Source organism: Epinephelus moara, chromosome 23 (genome assembly GCF_006386435.1).
Source record: "Epinephelus moara isolate mb chromosome 23, YSFRI_EMoa_1.0, whole genome shotgun sequence".
NCBI classification, from domain to species: Eukaryota; Metazoa; Chordata; class Actinopteri; order Perciformes; family Serranidae; genus Epinephelus; species Epinephelus moara.
The window spans coordinates 28,980,644-29,002,793 of record NC_065528.1 but is presented as its reverse complement, the minus strand read 5'-3'; the positions used below and the strand labels follow the sequence as shown (position 1 = coordinate 29,002,793).

At 39.3% G+C, this 22,150-nt stretch overlaps 2 protein-coding genes across 2 annotated transcripts in view; both read right to left on the bottom strand.

Annotated features, from left to right (window-relative positions):
- Nucleotides 1-11,773, bottom strand: part of rassf3 (Ras association domain family member 3) — a 103,323-nt gene extending 91,550 nt beyond the window's left edge. Inside the window, exon 1 of the mRNA XM_050036359.1 lies at nucleotides 10,387-11,773. Coding sequence (XP_049892316.1) covers nucleotides 10,387-10,942 — 556 coding nt within the window. The 5' untranslated portion in view covers nucleotides 10,943-11,773. The remainder of the gene's footprint in view (nucleotides 1-10,386) is intronic.
- Nucleotides 11,774-11,927: 154 nt separating this feature from the next.
- On the bottom strand, nucleotides 11,928-17,965 carry LOC126384920 (uncharacterized). Its single transcript, XM_050036368.1, has 7 exons — nucleotides 17,839-17,965; nucleotides 15,819-16,245; nucleotides 14,330-14,437; nucleotides 13,671-13,735; nucleotides 13,339-13,500; nucleotides 13,133-13,246; nucleotides 11,928-13,028 (listed from the first exon to the last, which is right to left on the bottom strand). The coding sequence occupies exons 2-7, from the start codon at nucleotides 16,234-16,236 to the stop codon at nucleotides 12,987-12,989; spliced, it is 909 nt and encodes a 302-aa protein (XP_049892325.1). The 5' UTR covers nucleotides 16,237-16,245; nucleotides 17,839-17,965; the 3' UTR covers nucleotides 11,928-12,986.
- Nucleotides 17,966-22,150: the final 4,185 nt, after the last annotated feature.

Below are 22,150 nucleotides of genomic sequence, written 5' to 3'. Positions count from 1 at the left end.
GCACACAGAAATAGTAACGTTTGTTCAATCATTGTGTTTATAGACTTAACAAACATGAGATTAGTCTACATGGTGATATAGTGACGTGAAAAATGTGATATATAGCTAAACTCTGCTGGTTTTCTACCCAAAGTATTCGCAAACAACACGGCGATTCCCTGGGGGCACCGCCGGAAGTGAAGGTGTGATCGATCGCCAAGGCCCCTGCACTTCCGTTAGTCGAAAAACTCCGGGCTGTGCCTCCAGAGGTAAAGGAAGAAAAAACTTTTTTTTTTTTACCGATGGATTTCCAGATTGGAGTGTAATAAACTCTCTGTTTATATGCACACACTAAACATCAGCTGGGTTTAAATTGATCTGGTTTAGGTTAAATTTTCTGAGTACACATTGGGTTGTTCTTTGTGTGGCAATATTGTATCGTCACACAGTTTCAAGTATCGATTATATAAATTATTAATAAGACAAATACAAATTCGGCACAGTGGTGTAGTGGTTAGCATTGTCACCTCACAGCAAGAGGGTTCCTGGTTTGAACTCTGGGTGGGGGAGTGCTTCTGTGTGGAGTTTGCATGTTCTCCCTGTGTCAGCGTGGGTTTCCTCCAGGTGCTCCAGCTTCCTCCCACAGTCCAAAGACATGCAGGTTAACTGGTGACTCTAAATTGTCCGTAGGTGTGAATGTGAGTGTGAATGGTTGTCTGTCTCTATGTGTCAGCCCTGTGATAGTCTGGTGACCTGTCCAGGGTGAACCCTGCCTCTCACCCGATGTCAGCTGGGATAGGCTTTGGGTAAATAATGTAAAAATACACTAACACTGGGTCAAAACAACCCATTCTCTTAAGCCCTCTATACACTGTGCGATTTTAGCAATCTTATAAGACCATTGCATGACACGCTGTGAGACGTGGATCTAATAAACTTTGGTATGACGTCAAGTTTGATGTGTGGAGATTGTATTATGGCCGTTTACTACTGAATCGCAGGTTACGACATATGTCAATATGCAACGTCATCAGCGTGCACCGCATTGGTGTACGTCTTCCATCTGCGCCACCACAGGTAGCTTGCTCACCTGGAAGTTGCAGTTCCTCCACAATTTCCTTCCATGCAGCGTCTTTTTTCTCGCGGTCATGAGGCGGCTTCTGCTGCCACAGCTCCACTGAACTTTCCTCTTTCTGGGAGTTTTTTGTTCGTTTTACCTCCATGGCAAGCGATCATTTGTTTGGGTTTAGCGCTGGTGTTGCGTCATTTCGTGCTGCATTCCTATTGGTTGATTAGTAGCCATAGGTCGTAGCAGCTGTCACACTGTGAGATAGTCATCCTAAATTGACGTTGACAATGACCGTCCTTGAACCTGTCTCACAGCACGACGCAAGACCACCATTTTAGAGCCACGACCAAAGATATCGCCACGTTTCTCCCACGATGGTCATCTTTCGTCTGGGACAGCCCAAAATCGCACAGTGTATACCGGCCATAAGGCACTGTTTCCACCAAACACTTTCAGTATGGTACATTTGGAACCAACAGTAACCCTTCATGGTACCTAGGACCTAGGTACCTGGACATGGTACCTAGACCCTAGTGTTTCCACCACAAACAGAACTCTTAAATGTGGGCGGGGTTGTTGTCACTCACTGCTCCGTCCAGCACTCACTGTATTTCCTCCTTTATCAGTCTGCACCTTGTTTATCGTCCACAGAACGAGGCTGCACGCCGACATTTTCAGAACAAAATAGAACAGGCTGCAGTGAGAGTCTCTCTCCATGGGATATTTAAAAATAGCAGCTTTGTGCATTTAGTCCTTCTCAGGCAAGCTCAGGGGTTTAGTTTTGCCGGAGCCCACAGGAACAACGCTCTATAAAGAACTGAGGCAGTTCATTTCATTTTACCTATCTGCTTATCCTGTTAGGGGTCGCGAGAGGCAGGGTAGAGTCACCAGTTAACCTGCATGTCTTTGGGCTGTGGGAGGAAGCTGGAGCACCTGGAGGAAACCCATGCTAACACAGGGAGAACATGCAAACTCCACACAGAAGGGCTCCCCCACCCTAGGTTTGCACTAGGAAAAGCGGTTCCAACCTGGTACTAGTAAAGTGTACCTAATAAAGTGGCTGGTGAGTGTATATTTGTGTCTACCTATCATCCATCTCTTCATAGCAGTCCTTTGCGTAATGAACATTATAGCATCATACACACTGCGCAGACCCAAGTTTGTGCTGAGTAAAGGTCGTGGGGTCATTTAATATTAAAGAACAGATCCATAGGCAGATGGATAAGTGCTTATTGTTCTGCTCTATAATGTGACAGGAACAGAGAACAGATGGAAACCAGCAGAACCACGGAGCTATTAGACACACTTAAACGCTCTCTACCTACCCACGACTAATGAACACACACACTGAGTGTATCTGCTGCAACATTAAACCCTGTCAGACAAAGACGTCCTGATCTCTGTGGCAGGTTTCTGTTACTTCATCTGGACGAGGACGACACAAAGAGACGAGAGGGCGACAGACCCACAGGAAGACAGGGACAGAGTCCAGGAAGTGTCCTTATCCAGCCTCATCTGACCCACTTTGAGACGCACATGCATTAATTCACTGTGAGGAACAGCTGGGTTTTCTCCAGTATCAGTATCCAGATCAGTGCTGGGATGTAAGTCAATACATTCACTCAAGTTCTGTACCTCTGTAAAACTGGAGGTACTTATACTTTTTACTTGTACTCATTTTCTTCTCATGCCACTTTCTGATTCACATTCTTCAGAGCGACCCATTTTGTGTCACAAATGTTTGCAAATTGAGACCGCGTGGCTAGGTTCTTGATTTTATACACCTGTGGCAACTGGTCTGATTGAAACACCTGAATTCAATAATCAAAAGATATATTATCAGCTGATTTTAGCTAGCCAAAGAGATCTGTCGGTATCGGCATATAAGTCAGCAGGTAATAAAATATTATGTCTGAGGAGTGTCTCCACTACACAGGTTTGTCCACCAGAGACCACTGAAAACAACCGTAAAATGTCCCAATGCAAGTACAAGCACATATCCTGGTCGTCTTGTTCTTCAAGTAACAACTAAATTTAAGTAAGACTTTAATACAAGCATAGATGGATTACTGAATGGCCCTACTCGGCAGTGTGTCAAGGTACCCCCTGGCCTTCACTTGTAAAATCCTAAATCTATATGTAGCAACCAAGAGACTCAAAATGACCACAGAGAGACAAAAAAAGACAGAAAAAGATGCAAAGGAGCTACGAAGAGACTTAAAACAACTACAAAAATGGACAAAACAACCACAAAGAGACAGAAAATGACCACAAAAAAGATGCATGACGACTACAGAGAAACACAAAAATGATGCAAAGAAACTGCAAAGAAATTCAAAATATCTCCAAAAATAGGCCAGCAACTACAAAGAGACAAAAAAGACTAGAGAGAGACACAAAATGACTACAAGCATACACACAATGTTTTTTTAAAAAAAGACACAAAGTTACTACAAGGAGCCACAAAATGACTACAAAGAGACAAGACATGACTACAATGAGACAAAAATTACCACAAAGAGCCACAAAATGTTTGGAAAAAGATATACAATGACTACAAGGAGACACAACATTACCACAAAGAGACACAAAATGACTACAAAGAGGAACAATATGACTACAAAGAGACAGGACGTGACTACAAGGAGACACAAAATGACTACAAAAACACAAGACATGACTACCAGGAAACACAAAATTACCACAAGGAGACACATAATGACTACAAAGAGACACAAAATGACTACAAGGAGACAAGGCATGACTACAAGGAGACACAAAATGGCTACAAAAAGACAAGACATGACTACCAGGAAACACAAAATTACCACAAAGAGATGCAAAATGACTACAAAGAGATGAGACATGACTACAAGGAGACAGAAAACACCAAAAGGAGACACAAAATGACTACAAAGAGACAAGACATTACTAGAGGGAGACACAAAATTACCACAAGTAGACACAAAATAACCACAAAGAGACACAAAATGACTACAAAGACACAAGACATGACTACAAGGAGACACAAAATTACCCCAAGTAGACACATGATGACTACAAAGAGACAGAGCATAACTACAAAGAGACAAAGCATGACTACAAGGAGACACAAAATTACAAGGAGACACATAATGACTACAAAGAGACACAAAATGACTACAAAGAGACAAGACATGACTACCAGGAAACACAAAATTACCATAAAGAGACGCAAAATGTTTAGAAAAAGATATAAAATGACTACAAAGAGACACAAAATTACCACAAGTAGACACAAAGTGACTACAAAGAGACAGGACATGACTACAAGGAGACACAAAATTACCCCAAGTAGACACATAATGACTACAAAGAGACAAAGCATAACTACAAAGAGACAAAGCATGACTACAAGGAGACACAAAATGACTACAAAGAGACAAGACATGACTACAAGGAGACACAAAATGACAACAAAGAGACAAGACATGACTACAAGGAGACACAAAATGACCCCAAGGAGACACAAAATGACTACAAAGAGACACAAAATCACCACAAGGAAACACATAATGACTACAAAGGGACACAGCATGACTACAAGGAGACACAAAATGACTACAAAGAGACAAGACATGACTACAAGGAGACACAAAATGACAACAAAGAGACAAGACATGACTACAAGGAGACACAAAATGACCCCAAGGAGACACAAAATGACTACAAAGAGACACAAAATCACCACAAGGAAACACATAATGACTACAAAGGGACACAGCATGACTACAAGGAGACACAAAATGACTACAAAGAGACAAGACATGACTACAAGGAGACACAAAATGACTACAAAGGGACACAGCATGACTACAAGGAGACACAAAATGACTACAAAGAGACAAGATATGACTACAAGGAGACACAAAATGACTACAAAGAGACACAGCATGACTACAAGGAGACACAAAATTACCACAAGGAGACACATAATGACTACAAAGGGACACAAACTGACTACAAAGAGACAAGACATGACTACAAGGAGACACAAAATGACTACAAAGAGACAAGACATGACTACCAGGAAACACAAAATTACCACAAAGAGACGCAAAATGACTACAAAGAGACGAGACATGACTACAAGGAGACACAAAATACCAAAAGGAGACACAAAATGACCATAAATGCTGCATAGAAACTGCAAAGAAAATCAAAATATCTACATAAATAGGCAAACAACTACAAAGAGACAAAAAACAACTAGATAGAGACAAAATGACGACAAGGATACACACAATGTTTCAAAAAAGACACAAAATGATTATGAAGAGATACAAAACAACTACAAAATGACAACAAAGAGACACAAACAAATAGAAAGTGACACAAAATGACCAAAAAAGGCATTAAATTACATTAAAGAGACACAAAACAACCACAAAGACATGCACAACAGCTACAAAAAGACACAAAACCTCCACTAAGTCTGTGTGTCTATGTAGGAGAGGTGGTGGGGCCCATTGTCCCATAATCTGCCCACAGATTCTCATAGTGAGTGCACAGAAGGTCTTTAAGTTTTCCTCCTTCATGTTTGTCTAGGTTGAGTTTTTTTTTTTGTAATACGTATACTGTTGTCAGATTTTTTTTTAACTTTCCCAAGTCTATATCATTCAGCCTTGAAGATCAGTTTGTCTACTGACTCACTTAAATTAATGAATTTCAACAAAATCATGAAACTTAAAGTGAAACATGAACACAGTCTTTATAACGTGAAGTGGGTCAGTTCAGCCTGCCTGCAGCACCATCAATTAATGTTTAAAAGAAATAAGTGAACAGCTGTTCCTCCACTGACTTATGAGTGACTGTTTTATGTGTTAATAGCTGAACTAGTCAGCAGCAGTCCCCTGCAGAGAGCTACAGGACGTTAGCGACGACTTGTCTTAACTCTACCAGTTTGTTTTTTAATCTGAAACATTATTTTTGTCCTTTGGTTAAGGACATTCAGATGGAGTAATGGGCCTTTCAGAGGCTTCCTGAGTGGCAATCAAATGCATTTTACATGAGCAGAAAGATCAGCCGCACATATATACACATGAAGTCCATCAGCAGTGCTGGTAAAACTGACGGGAAACACAGAGCTCATTGTGCAGGAATATTGTCTGTAAACACAACGAGGTTAAAAGGCTAAAAGGGCGCAAGCACACTTTGTTTAGTGTCTGTGTCAGCCTTGTTTTACTGTTTCATATTTTCTGTATGACTTGTGTTGCGTTGTTGCTGCATGATTTTGTGTGTTTTAAGCTAATATTTTACAGCAAATAAAGTTCATATTGTTCTTAAAATCAAATCTGGTTCAGTCATTTTGTTACGGTGCAAATTATGTTGCAACCAAGGGACTCAGAATGACCACAGTGAGACAAAAAAGACAAAAAAGAATGCAAAGGAACAACAAAGAGACACAAAATGACTACAAAGAGAAACAACAAGACCATAGATGATGCAAAGAGACTGCAAATATCTACAAAAATAGGCAAAACAAATATGAAGAGACGAAAAACGACTTTAAAGACACATAGAACGACTATGAAGACACACTAAATGTTTGGTTAAGACACAAAATGATTACAAAAAAGATGCATAACGACTACAAAGGGACACAAACAGACCATAAATGACGCAAGAGACTGCAAATATCTACAAAAATAGGCAAAACAAATATGAAGAGACGAAAAACGACTTTAAAGAGACACAAAATAAGAACAAGAACACACTAAATGACTATAAGGAGACAGTAATGTTTGGGAAAAGATACAAAATTACTACAAAGGGACACAAAATTGACCATAAATGATGCAAAGAAACCACAAAGAAATTCAAAATATCTACAAAAATAGGCAGTCGTTCCTCCTGATGCAGTTGGCCCTGGGTTCCTCCTGGTGCAATGGGCCCTGGGTTCCTCCTGGTGCAGTTGGCCCTGGGTTCCTCCTGGGGCAGCAGGCCCTGGATTCCTCCTGGTGTAGTTGGCCCTGGGTTCCTCCTGGTGCAGTTGGCCTTGGGTTCCTCCTGGTGCAGTTGGCCTTGGGTTCCTCCTGGTGCAGTTGGCTTTGGGTTCCTCCTGGTGCAGTTGGCCTTGGGTTCCTCCTGGTGCAGTTGGCCCTGAGTTCCTCCTGGTGCAGTTGGCCCTGGGTTCCTCCTGGTGCAATGGGCCCTGGGTTCCTCCTGGTGCAGTTGGCCTTGGGTTCCTCCTGGTGTAGTTGGCCCTGGGTTCCTCCTGGTGTAGTTGGCCTTGGGTTCCTCCTGGGGTAGTTGGCCCTGGGTTCCTCCTGGTGTAGTTGGCCCTGGGTTCATCCTGGTGCAGTTGGCCTTGGGTTCCTCCTGGTGTAGTTGGCCCTGGGTTCCTCCTGTGCAGTTGGCCTTGGGTCCAGGAGCTTACTCATGCCCTGATCCAGGTCTGGGAGGAGATCCCCCAGGACACCATCTGCCGACTCATTAGGAACATGCTCAGACATCGTCAGGAGTTGGATCAGCCTGTGATTTCAATTTCTTACTTTGATATTTGGTGTGATTTTGAATCCAGCCCTCACCTCAGTGGGTTGATGATTTTGGCTTCCACTCACCGCTGTTACGTCATTTTGTTCTCCACTTTCAACTTGCATAATTTGTTCATCAAGATCTGATGTGTGATTTAAGCGCGCTACACCACTGATTAAAGCTACATGACAGGGCGTGTAAAGAAAAGGAGGAAATTAAAAAAAGATTCAGTAAATGAAGGTTCACAAACAGCTCTTTGAATATTCAAAACCTTCTGAGTCTCATTTCCATCACAACACCAACAAACGCACCCGGCAGCCTCGGCACATGAGGAAGGAGAGTCATTTTCTGCGTTTCCTCTTTCTATTGTTCGTCAGACAAAATGGGACACAGAGGGAGGTCCAGTTTGTACTCGAGGAGACGCTGAGGCTCGTTTCCTTTTACGTCTGAACCGGTCCGTCTGCATACCGACTGCATTCCAGCTGCTGAGCTGTGTTTCAGAGCCCTGCCTACTCATGTCATCTACAGCATTCAGACGTGTGCTCTCAGTGCATGTCAGAGAGGAATACCTAAAAGTGACGATGCCACTTTGATAAGAACTGTTTCCTTCACTTTTCCCATTCTTACATCAAAACAGATCCCGTTTAGTCGAACATAGCATCTCTAAATGTTTGTTCAACCACACCTGCTGTATTTCCTCTTTAGAGTCCTCAATCAATGAATGTTGAAAATAAAATTCCAGTTATATCAAGCAGAGTTATTCACTGGTCAGGTCTGAGTTCCTAAACAAACAACTAATGACTTTGTTTCTCCTCCAGGACGTCATAATCCAGCGTAAACCTTGTCCTGTGGTTTCTAGTTCTATCTTTCCTCCCTTTACTTTACAGCTTTTTGGAGTTCATTCATTTATTTATTTTCCGTAACCACTTATCCTGTTGGGGGTCGCAGGCGGGCTGGAGCCTATCCCAGTCGGCACGTCCTTCACCGTTCCCGTTATTTGACGGTTAATGGCCTCTTTGTTTGCGAGGACAAGGAGGGCGCGCAATTCCTTGTCTCCCCAGTTGCTCATCTTTACAGTGTCTGTCAGGTTTGTGTTTCCCTCTTGCTACTAGCTGCTCATTCCTGCTGTTTCCTGTCAGTCCACCACCAGTGGGTCGCACGTGCAGTGTCATCAACAGCTCCTCCCACAAGTCATCAACAGCCCCCCCTATGGCGGAAGGGCGCCTCGTTCTTTTTAAACCAAAAGGGTCCCGCCGATATGTCTACCCTACGAGGCCAAAAATTGGGCACCTCGGATCAACTCACCAATCCGGCTCTGTGTGTCTAAACGCTCGCAGCTTGCCGGCAAAACGGCCCAACATTCGCCGAAGATCTGGCAGCGTAAAAGGGGCTATAGAGACAGACAACCATTCACACCTACGGACAATTTAGAGTCACCAAGTAACCTGCATGTCTTTGGACTGTGGGAGGAAGCTGGAGTACCTGGAGGAAACCCACACTGACACAGGGAGAATGTGCAAACTCCCTCCTGGATTTGAACCAGGAACCCTCTTGCTGTGAGGAAACAATGCTAACCACTACACCTCCGTGAAGTTGTTTCTGGACATACTTTGTGTAGGTGTGAAATCAAAAAGATTTTCAGCAGAAAACTAAATTCACTTAGTCATGTAGACACAGTGATGACGACTTGCTGAAGTTCAAACTGAGCATCAGAATGATGAAGAAAGGTGATTAAGTGACTTTGAACGTGGCATGGTTGTTGGTGCCAGACGGGCTGGTCTGAGTATTTACTGGGATTTTCAGCACAACCATCTCTAGGGTTTACAGAGGATGGTCCCAAAAAGAGAAAATATCCAGTGAGCGACATTGTTCATTTTTATCTATTTGTGTATTTATCCATCTTTCTATCTAAATCATTTATTTTTATTTATTTACTTTTCATTTATTTATTTATTTTTATCTATCCATCTTTCTATCTATCTATTTTGTTTATTTTTATTTATTTTATTTAGTTTTCATTTATTTATTTAGTTTTATTTATTTGTTTATCTATCTATTTATTTCATTTGTTTATCTTATTTTCATTCATTTATTTATCTATATTTTCAATTTATTTGTGTATTTATTAATCTTTCTGTCTATCTAATTTATTTATTTTTCTTCATTTTATTTTCATTTTTTATTTTATTTTTTATTTGTTTATCTATGTATTTCATTTATTTTTATTTATTTTATTTTCATTCATTTATTTATCTATATTTTTAATTTATTTGTGTATTTATCCATTTATCTATCTATTTTATTTATTTTTATTTATTTATATATTTATCCATTTTTATTTATTTAACTTTTATTTATTTATTTATTTATTTATCTATTGATTCATTAATTTATTCATTTATTATTTCTTCTTTTCCAATTTTCTTCAGATACATATCCCTTCTGGCTTATTTACAGAAGTGTATGTATTGTGCTGTGTCATGTGTCTGTGGTTAATAAAGTGTATAGTGTGTTCATGATGTGTGATCCACTCTATAGGTGGGGTGACCCCTCTTGGTTATGGGTGTATGTAAACCTTGCGTTGCAACTGATTTTAATATTATAACATTTAAAAATTGCAAGTCATAAAAAAAGAAACAGAAAAATAAAAAGTCTTTAAATGATTTTTTTAGAAAGAAAAAATAATGTTTGGTTGAATTTCAGTATTAAATTTGTCAAGTAAATACCAAATTTCCATATAAGCTGAACTACACACCCTTTAATGGTTATGAATGATAGTTTGATGAGTCATGCTCTGAAGGGGCTCCTCATCTCAGACTCACCTGCACAGGTGAGACCATGCTGGAAGATGTAGCTGCAGCACACATCACACCAGGTGTTCCCGCCTCCAGGCTCGAAGGTGTGTCCCTCCCCGGACTCCTCTTTCACCCTGGGGTCCCTCTCTCCGGGGGAGAAGATGGTCCTCACATCGGGGGGTCTGAACCCCCTCCTCCTGGCCCGCGGTGGTCCTCCTCCGTGACCCTCCATCCCGTTCCCGACAGCTCCTGGCTCGCTGTCTCTCCCGTCATGGCTCGGTGAACTCTCCGGTGATTTCCCCTCCGGGTGCGTTCTCTCACTCCACGCCGCCTCCAGGCTCTCCAGACTGGCCGGCTGAGGAGACGGAGGGTGCCTCCGGACCGCCCGCACCACCACCGCGCCCTTGCTGGCTTTAGAGATCCGCATCTTAGCGCCCGGCGGTGGCCAAGTAGCCTCCGCTGCCTCGCTCAGCGTCCCGGGGGATTTGTTGATGAGAACAGTCCGCACGGGTAATGGAGAGTCATCCGTGACCGACGAGCGCGTGGGGACGTATTTGCGACCCTGGTGAACGGCGTTAAACATTACGCACAAGTGGAGGTGCAGCCTGTTGAAGAGTGACCGACAGGTGAGACGTCATTGATGACACCGACTGATGAGCCGAGTCTTCCTGGCGCGCGGGTTTGTTGTGGGTAAGCAGGTTGAGGCAGTCCGAGGTGTGCACGGGGACGGGTTGGATCTCATTTCACCGCGAGACATCACACAACAGAGCAAGCTGAGCGGCACGCGCTAGGAAAGAGTGCACGCCAAACTCCGTTTAAAAAAAATGATAATTTAAAGATGATTTGATTTCAGGAAGCGTGATCAGTTAGCAAACTTGATTTAAATAACTCTCTGAATTAAGGAGATCCCCCTCTTTGATTCGGCATAAATAACATCCGTTATAAGCCATCATATAATTAAGTTTTCAACTTTTATTATGGTGTTGTCTCACACAGAATACCCATGAACTAACTTCCTGTAAACGGTAAACCAAAGCTCAAAGTTGATTTTAAATTAAAGAAAATGCTATTACCAATTATATTAATATGCCGAATTAATCAAAATCTAATATAAGAATTTATCACTTTGGGAAACGCTGGGAAATTCGGTAAAAAAATAAAGAAAATCGATAAAGAAAATAAATGATCGAATATTTGCCTGGGATCTGTTGGCAGTACAAAGTGCAGTTCCCTCATTTAAACACAGGGAGGTGCTGTTGTCACACAAACATATTTTATTGAGCAAAACTAGGTCTGGAAAATGAGGGACGTGTGCATTAAAATTAAGTATAGTTCTTTTATACATTTTATACATGCACCATACAATTTAGGTAATTGTATTGCATAGTTTCCCCACATACATGGCCGCCTTGTACTAAAATGTGTCATATACTTCTTGTGACATAAATACAGTAATATATAGTGATATAAACTGGCCTTTAAGTTAATTATTTTATTGCTGTACCGACAAACATTTAGAAAAAAATTAAATACATCACTGAGCAAGGACCACTTGATATCAACTGAAATTAAATAACAAATACAGTTTATTTTTGAGTCACATTAGCATTCATTTGTAGCTAAATTAAAACATTCAGGCGGCACAGACAAGGTTTCTTTGGCATCTTTTGAAAAAAGTAAAAAAAAAATGAAATGCAGAAAACACCAGCAACAATTACAGCTAAGCAACTTGGCGCATCCCTCGCAAACTTTGCAAACATATAAATTCATTTTCATAAAAAAGTGCGAGTGCTGAAAGATAATACATTTGTCTTATGAAAATATACAATACAGATTTTGTCCACCAAGCTCCAGGAACAAATATTAATGCTGATTAAATATTGCTACAGGTCGCCTGCATGTCCCTGAGAAGAAAACTACATAGTAGTAAATCACATTTAACAGTTATTAGTGACATGAAAATAGTTTCCTCTTCGGTTCACGGTCTTCATAATGCCTGGTTCACACTACACAACATTTACCAACAGTCACTATGTCACATTAGGAGATTGTGAAGTCATTGGTGCCGTGACTTTACCGAAAGACATGACAGACCAGTCGTCCCTGGTCGTTTTTAATGTCAGGTGTGATCACTGTCTGTTCATGCGTCAGCTGAACTGTTATTGTAGTAACATAAAAGTGCCACCAGATGGCAGGAGCTACATTTACAAAAAGAAAATCAAACATGCTGGAGTCTCTGTCGGGACATCGTGGTGTCGGTTGTCGTCTACTATGACACGCTACACGTGATGAAACGATGGATTATCCTGTACGACATTCGCCGTCGTTCACGTCATCCATGTCGACACCGCGCCAGGCTACAATTAGGCTGACATCTAGTAGTATGAACCTGACATAAGACTTCTAAAAGAATTGTTCCAAAACAAAGACTTGAACAATAACATTATTCATGAAGATAAAAACCCAGATTAACATGATTACATATTTTCCTATTTTTCTAAAGCATGCAAATATGTTAACGGTCGTCAGGTCTGGGTTTTACGTGCGTGTAAACTGGCGTGGCAGAATACAGTGTTTCCTGAGTGTGATTTTGTTCCTTGTGTCTCAAAACAGCCACTTCTTTCTGCTCAGCAGGAGTCGTCCTCATCGTCGCTGTAAAAGGCTTCCTCCTGTGAACAAAATTTAAAAGGCTTATGGTCGACACTAATTTGTTTCAAGGCGATATTAACAGCATGTGTGTGTGTGTGTGTGTGTGTGTGTGTGTTTCACGTACGTATCCGCCCAGCTGCTGTACCCACGGTGAGTAGTATTGCTGCAGATATCTGGCTCCGTGATCGAGCAGTCGGTTCCTGGGCAGCGAGCTCACCGCTGACAGACGACTGGTGACCTGCCGGAGACGCACACGTTCAACAGTCAGTCAGTTTTACAATCTTTTTACTTGAGTCTTTTTTTATATAAACACCATAAAGCTTGTCTCACCTCACAAGTCACGGCAATCTGGCTTTTGGGAGATCCCGTAGGCCCCGGAGAGTCAGGGTTGGGGCTCCTGAGGCCCATCCTTGTGAGAAGGGCCTTAATTAGTTTCTCAAAGAAACTGTAGTTCCAGAACAGCTCTAAGGCGATGTTGGCATCCTTCAGCTCCTGATGGAGACACGAAACATTTTACTGTTTAGTGTTTTTTATTGATAAATAAAAAGCTAACGTCATGAAGCAACCACAGCAGATTCATACCACGTAGCTAAGTAACTGCTCGCTGCAACACTTATTTATTTTATGCAGGTTTTCATGTAAGAGGAGACATTGCGTCTTACCTGTTCGTTCAGTCTGTCTCCAGCATCCCTCAGCAGCAGGCCAATCATTCTCTCCACATTCACATCTGCACAACAGAACACATGATTATCAGCTGACATCTTACTATAAGAAAACCACCAGGATTAGCAAGTCTCTGGTAAACTGGCCTCTCAAACCTCGTCATGTAAATTCATGTTAAACCATGATTTACTTTTGTTTCAGAGCTGTTCTGTGATAAAACGCAGTTGACAGCCATTGTAATTGTCATTTTGGGTCCCCTGACACCGTGAATGACGCTGCTAAACTTGCGTCTGATGATTCCTGACAACAGTACTTGAAGCTCTGCAGCGTGAAATTCTAATTTCTGCTCTTGGAGATGCTTTTGTCAACAAACAGACAGACAGCCACGCTGCTGCGTTCCAAAAGTTGAACTCAGTTTATCTCAGGGCACAGCTGTGGTGCCACAGTGTTGCTCTGACGTTTAAGCGCACCTGTGTGTCTTCCTTAAAAACAACGAATTTGAAGACGCATGTGCACGGCCCCTTACGTTGCAATTTGGAGGCACTCATCAGGTTGAAACGAGAGGTTCAGGAGAAAAATCTAAAAATTGTTTTTGCGCATCTTCACTTAAAAAACACTGAGTGTTAATTTATTCCGTAAGGAGGAAACCAAAACTCACCCTGTGGCGCATCCGTCTCTATTTCTGGAGGAATGAACGGGATGTCATCAGCGATCTTTGTCAGCTTACTTGCGACTGTGTTCAACTCCTCGTCCTCTTTTACTTTAGCTGAAAGAAATAATAAACACACACATTAAACATTTAGGGAGAAGAAAAGGGCATAACAGCCACAAGTCCAAGCCTGTATCTTAAACAAAAAAACAAACAAAAAGAAATCCCCAAAACGATGATGTGTTACGTCAAAGTGAAAGCCTGAGTCACAGTCTGAGTCACAGCCTGCAACATAAATGCCTGCTGGCACACACGTCAGTAAAACAACCCGCGGCCGCATGTTAACGACATTTAACCTTCTTGACTCAGTTTTAAAAAGCTGAAAATGGATTTGCATATTGGCAAAAGTACAAAAACAAGATGACGCGACAGGTTTTATGACGACGTGGGGAGGTGAAAGAAACTGCGTCATGCAAGAGTTTGAAAAAGGCTCTGTTTATTTCAAGCAGGATTCAAATGTCAGAACAAACTCGTCCTGATTTCTGATGTTTTTTGGTAATTTGGTAAAACAAATTAAAGTCCTTACTCTAGTATATGAGGGCTAACGGTTATTTTCATCAATCAATCCAAGCCATGAATATAATCGAAAAGTGTGAAATCATCGCCCAGAGAATTTTAGTTTTTTTTTTTTTTTCTTGAGCAATGACTGACAAGATCGATATTTTATTAAACGATAGCCGATTCATTTTGTGCAATTGTCAAATTGTTGCAGTGCTGAAATATATATGACACTATCACTGGCTGACAGATGGAAACTAGAACTGCAACGATTAGAAGATTAATCGATTGAATGGTGGTCCATTCTGCCCACTAATTTTATCCCTAACAAAGGCACCAACTTGTGCATGAAAAGAATAAAACATTTTCACTTCAGAAAGCATGCTGCAACCATCTTTAATTATTTAGCCCTGGGGCCGCTTCATACCTGGTTTTGTTAGCGTTACCCAACAGAGGAGTAAGTGCACATTAAATTTAAGTGCTGTATCTTGGAGACAGGCTCTTTCCCCTGTCGAAATCCAGCAACACGTGTAACGGTGGCCCCCGAAAGGATCACATTTTTGTAGCAAAAATTAAGTGTACATTTTTTAACCCTTTGCAGTGAAACTGAATAGACTACTCCTGATGTAATGAAGGGAGCATCTGCTTGTTCCAGCTTTTTTAAATGCGGGACTTTGCTGCTTTCCCATGTCATTCGTGATGATAAATGAAGAGTCTTTGGATTTTGGGTTGTTGGCTGAACAAAAGAAGCAAACTGAAGAGGCCACTTTGGATAGTAAATGAGTGAAACAACCTGCAGTTTAACTGATGATGAAAATAACAGTTAGCTGCAGCCCTAATAAAAACAGAATCATGTTTAAAAAGCATGTGAAAAATAACAGGTTGTTGCATTTGTGCTCTGTGGTCTTTAGTTCTTCTGAGGCTGTATCTTAATACTCACGTTCTATAACATCACTAGATCTGAAGTCACCAGCAGACGGCTTCTCAGTATGTTGGCTCAGATTTTCATCTTCTGTCTGAGGTTTAACACAGCTAAAAAACCGCAACAGTTTCAGCCCCTTCCTCCTCTTCTTCGTCTTCTTTTTCTTGTTGTTCTCCTCCTCCTTCTCAGTCTTGGCCGGCAGCTGAGGTGAGGCTGATCCGTTTGCGTCGGTGCCACCGTTTGCTAAAGTCTGACTGTCCTGTGCAGGTGACTTCTTTTTTGGCCGTCTCCTCTTTGCGTAGGCCATGAGGAGTTTGAACTCCAGCGTGTCCTCCATGCTGTCTGTGTCTGAGGTAGATCTGAGGGGGTCTGTGCTGCCGCTGAGGCCGTTTTGGTTGGAGAGGAGGTCGTGGATGACCACGTGTCCGTTAGACATGTTGGTTTACTGTTGATTAAAGAATCAAAGTTTTATCACTTGCAGTTAAATGAGACATTTACCTGGTTAAATAAAGGAAAACTCAATGAAATGTCAAATACTTAAGCATAAAGTTTAATATAACTCCTGCTGCAGTCTGGTACTTGTCTTCCTATTTTTTCAGTGAGTGTAAGCAGCAGGGTTTTTTGTTCTACTCTCATGATGTCATCTGGATATCTTTGGGGTTTGGTCAGTCGGTCAAACAGTACAAACAATCTGAAGATGTTATCTTGGGTTCTTGGAACTCATGGTGGGTATTTTTAATTTCCTTTTGATTTTTATTGTTTGTTTTCTAGACTGAGTAATAGCTTATAAAAACTAAATACGTAGATGAATTACATTATTATACTTTCTTTGGTCTTACGTTCTTTGTATTCTTCCAGTTATTATCAGTTTTGTTTTACTTTAGGTCTTTTCTAATAAATTAAGAAGTGCAGCTCATGATTATTTTTCATAACTGACTCATCGACTAATTATTTAGTTGATAAATGTAAGAAAATTCTGAAAAATGTCTGCTACGTCTCAACAGAGCACAAGGTGACTGATCATGATGCACAACCAACAGCCTCCAAAATATTCATTTTTAAAGTGATATAAAAACAGAAAATATCAGCAAATCCTCACATTTGAGAAGCTGGAACCGGTGAAAGTTTGGATTCATTTTTTCTTGTAAATTTCCTTATAATAGCTGCCTTTGTTTCTGTAAATGTATTTATTTCTGCTGATTCCAGTTTGTTTTCTTTTGTTCTTGTACTGCCTAATAAACTTTGTTTTTACAATAATACTGTACAGAACATTCAAACCTCTATTATATCAGTTAAGATGTATAACTTAAATGAATTTAGAAAGAGGAAATGAGGGTGATGCTCTGATAATCTAATGCTCTATAAGTTATCATCTGATCCAATCTATCAATAATCATGTATTAACTGTCAGTTTAATGACTTTCTTGTTGCATTTGTCGCTGTCTGCTGGTGATAAACGGGAACTTCACTGGGTCATGTTCAGGCATGTTATGATAAATTGAAAGCTTGATGCAAACCTGTTGTTCCCGAGAACACTGAATTAAATACAGGCAGGAATTTAATAAGAAGTTCATTCACTGTTAAACGAAACGAGACAGCTTTAAAATGTTGGTTAAAGCCAATTTCGCTGCCCAGCTTGTAAAGTTTAAATCACGACTGTTTAACAGATCAACGTATGTGAAACTACACGTAACAAATATAAAGTAAAGTAGTAAATTAGTCTCGACTGTGACTGAATAACATCCCCAATGCTAACTGTTAGCTTCCTCGTCAGAGGACAAGAGAAAAAGTACAATACTAAACTAAACAGGAAATATACTTTAACAGTTATTACTCTGGCTCTCTGTAACACTAACGAAACTCAAAGTTTACTAACACATTGAGTCATTAACTTAATATTAGCTAGCTAAATCAAACTTTCGCTGGTTATAACGTCACTCACTGAACTGCCGAAACTACCAAAAAACATTTTTACCCTACTTTTAAACACTAAGTACATGTTTGTATGTAACACAAACATAACAACACGAGTACTTACGGCCAAGACGATTAAAAAGAAACTGAAATGTCCGCCCAAGAGATTTCTTTAACGCTTATTCATCGATCAATCTCCGATCCTACAGTTTAAACTCTGAACCGAACTCCTACCTGACAGTTGTATTTATCAAGTCATGAGACGGTGACGCACTTCCGGCCAGCGTCATCGCGTACGGTGACGCATGCTAATATCCAAGCATGCTAATGAGAAACAAGCTAACTTTGAATTTAACTCGGTGTTGAACTGCTTTGGTCTTTTGAACAACAAATGAATGGAAACACATTTTAACAGTATCACAAAAAAAATATTTGATGAAACCCCTGATGTGAAATGAACTGCTATTTGTTTGTTTGTTTTGTTTTTGTTGTTGTTTTCTAATCTCCATTCTTACTTTATCTATTATTTAGCTTTCATTGCAGTTTGTTTCAGCTGTCATGTATTGTTGTGTTTGTTTTATACTGGACTATACTGGATTTTTTTATACATTGTATTGTTGAATAAAACTGTATTAAAAAAAGAAGAAACAAGCTAACTGTGCTAGTTTTTGATTTGATTCGATTTAATTCATTTATTTCTAACATTTAAAAAAAAAAATAATGTTAATGATAATAAAACAGATTATATTGTAGGAAAAAAAACTTAAATCATGAACAAACTTACACTGACAAATATAAATTAACATTTCATGTCAGAAAAGGAGGCAGAAGCACAATCTCAAACTATACTATGCCGTCACTAAACAGACTATTACATAAATACACTCTCCTCACATTACATTATTACATACAACATTATCTATCTTAATAAATACTTGTGTATTTATTTACTTTGATTTCAAAACACCCATTAGTTTGGTTTTATTCAGATTTCATGATAATTTATTTGAGTCAAACCACATCTTTAATTCACTCACATCTGATGTGACCACCTCCACCAAAATGTTCTTATCATCTGCAAATAACACAAGTGTAATATTTCTGGTACTTTACATGTGTTATTGATATACAAAACAAACTGTTATGGTCCTAAAATGGACCCCTGTGGGATTCCACATGTTTCATCCAAACATGAAGATTCATGTTCACCAATGTGTACGAACTGTTGATGGCTTTGTATATAGCTATTCACCCAGTTCAATACAACCCCTCTGATGCCATACCTTTCCAGTTTATTGATTAATATGTCATGATCAATAGTAACAATGGTATTTTCCAGTTCTGGTTGAGTTTTTTCTGTTTAAAATAAGCAAATAAATCAAACTCTATAATAATATATATTTTTTGCCATTAAGAGCTCAAACGATTTCAAACTGAAAGTGAAACTGACGAACAGTGACAGCAAATAAAACGTGTCTCACGTTTATTTTATTCTAAAATGATAAGGTTACTCAAGTGGTGTTACAGCTGTAGGGTTCGGCATGCTTTGTCATTATGCCTCTCAAATGTAAATGTACATGTTTTTGTTTTCTCCCCAAAAACATTTTAAAAGTCCACCAAATTCATCACAAACAAAAACAACGTGGGAATTTTTGTTGTTGTGAAAGAAACTTCCAGAACCATACCATAAAAACCAAACCTGCTATTGAATGTCGTGTCAGGGATAAAATAACACAAAAAGGGGAACTGTAACTGTACACTAAAATAAAGAGGAAGTTCACATTCCTGACATTTAACCAAACAAAGAGATCATTATTAAACAGTGTTTGACCCCTGAAAAAGGCAATCTAAAGTGTCAACATTTAAAAACATAACCTGCACTTGCTTTGACGATGAATGGAGGACAAATAATTCCTCTTTCTTCCAAGAAGTGGTCCATTTCTGCCCACACACCAATATTACACACTGCTGCAATGTCTCACTCTCGGAAAAGAAAGTGCAACGCAGCAGTTTTTTAGCATGAGTCACCAGGACTACGACTCAACTGTCACGTTACAGGTTACTTTTGCCATAATAAAATAGAAACAGACTCAATTCCTTAGATGAAAGTTTGATGTTTTGGCTGGTCTTCAAAATATGTATTTTTAATTCTTATTTATGTATTTATTTCTAGTCAATCATCTCGAGTGGTTCCCACAGGATGAGTTTAAGAGGTCATCAGATAATTCAACACCAGAACAGAATAAACATAATTCTGTCTTTAAAATCTTTTTCAGGTGAATTACGGAATCATTTTATCTCCTCAGGCTGCTCAAAGATATTCAAATAAAACACAAAAATTGGTCAAATGGTAGATTTAATGCGACTGGTGATAAAGGGCTGCAATTAGATGTTTCTTCATTTTAAGGGGTCAAAAGTTAAAAAAGGTTGGAAACCACTGGTCTAGAAAACTCGATGGACGTCAGTTTCTACCAGTAAAAATAAAATAGAAATATGAAGAGAAATTATGAGACAGAAAGTCAAAACAAATTAAATAATTAGATGAAACGTCAGAGAGACAAAAATTCAAAAGTACAAGACAAAAACTCAAAAGTATGACACAAAAAGTCAAAAATATGAGATAAAAAGTCAAAATAATGAGACAAAACAACAAAAATAATGAGGCCAAACAAATTAAACTAAGACGAATAGTCAAAAATATGAGATAAAAAGTCAAAACTGAGATTAAAAAAGTCAAAATAATGAGATGAGGGGCATCGGTGGCTTAGTGGATAGAGCAGGCGCCCCATGTACAATGCTGTTGCCGCAGCGGCCCAGGTTCGACTCCAGCCTGTGGCCCTTTGCTGCACGTCTTTCCCTCTCTCTCTCCCCCTTTCACGCTTGTCTGTCCTATCAATTAAAGGCTAAAATGCCCCCAAAAATATAAAACTGAGATAAAATAATGAGATGAAACGTCAAAATAATGAGACAAAAAAATCCAAACTAAGACAAAAAGTCACAAGCACAAGACAAAAACTCAAAAAAATGACACAAAAAGTAAAAATTATGAGATATAAAAGTCAAAACTGAGATAAAAAGAAGTCTAAATAATGAGACTAAATGTCAAAAATAAGGAGGCCAAAAAATTAAGACAAAAAGACAAAAATGACATAAAATTCAAAAATATAAAAACCAAAAGTCTAAATTGTAACATGAAAAGTACAAATTAAAAAACAAATACTCTAAATTCTCATTATTTTCCATCATGACTAACTTCTGTCTTTTTTACTGGCGGAAATTTGCACAATAATCTATGTTGAGTTAAGTAATCTAAATTTGTTTCAGTTTCAGTTACTTCAGATGTTGTTTTTAAAACTCTGTTCTGGTTTTAGACTCATTTTATTTGCATGATTATTAATTTTCAAAGATTCAGTTGCTCAGATTTGATCTTTTTTGATAGTTTATAAAGTGGTCTTAAACTTAAAACATGAAGTCATGTTTGACAGACAGACTGAGATTGAAAGTTGCCTCTTGGAGCTTAAAACAACAGGAAATGACAAAAGCAATCTCGCCACTCAGCTGTTGGACAACATAGACAACTACCTAGCTGACCACACATATGTTTCCTGTTTGGTAAAATGACAGCAGTAAGCCCTTGAGGGAATTTCCCAGCTGTGACTCAGCGATCTTGTGCTTGACTTAACAACCACCTGAGGAACCTCTCAGTCACGTGTCATATCAGAGTGTTTTTTACACAGTTATACAGGTGAGAGTTCAGCTCCTGTTTAAGGTGAATAATAAAGTGCTCATGGAACTTATGAAGGCAGATGCTGGCAAAGGCAAGCGTGTACTTGTTTCTGCTCTGACAGTTTGAAAGAGACCAATCAGTTCTTACTGGCAGTAGTCAGTACTGCCAGTAAGAACTGGCAGCCTCTTAACAGTATTTGTTAAGAGGTCTCATATATGACCTCTTAACAAATACTGTCAGCAGTTTTTGATTGCAACATTACAAACACTGACATAACTTTACATACCCTGTAATACGGCTGATAATGATTTACAGTAATGAGCTGTACTGAAAGTCATCATATATTAAGAACTCCAGTGGTTTATAAATACTTGATTAGTAATCTGTGCTTATGTACATGCTCAAGGCATCTTTTTTAAATTAAACTAAGACACAAAGTCAAAACTGAAATAAAATTATGAGACAAAATGTCAAAAGTACAAGAGAAAAAAAAGTATGACACAAAAAGTCAAAATTTGTAATAAAAAGTCAAAACTGAGATAAAAAGAAGTCAAAATAATGAGACAAAACACCAAAAATAATGAGGCCAAAAAAATTAAACTAGGACAAAAAGTCAAAAGTAATGAGGCCAAAAAATATGAGATAAAGTCAAAACTGAGATATAAAAAAAGTCAAAATAATGAGACGAAACATTAAAAATAATAAGGCT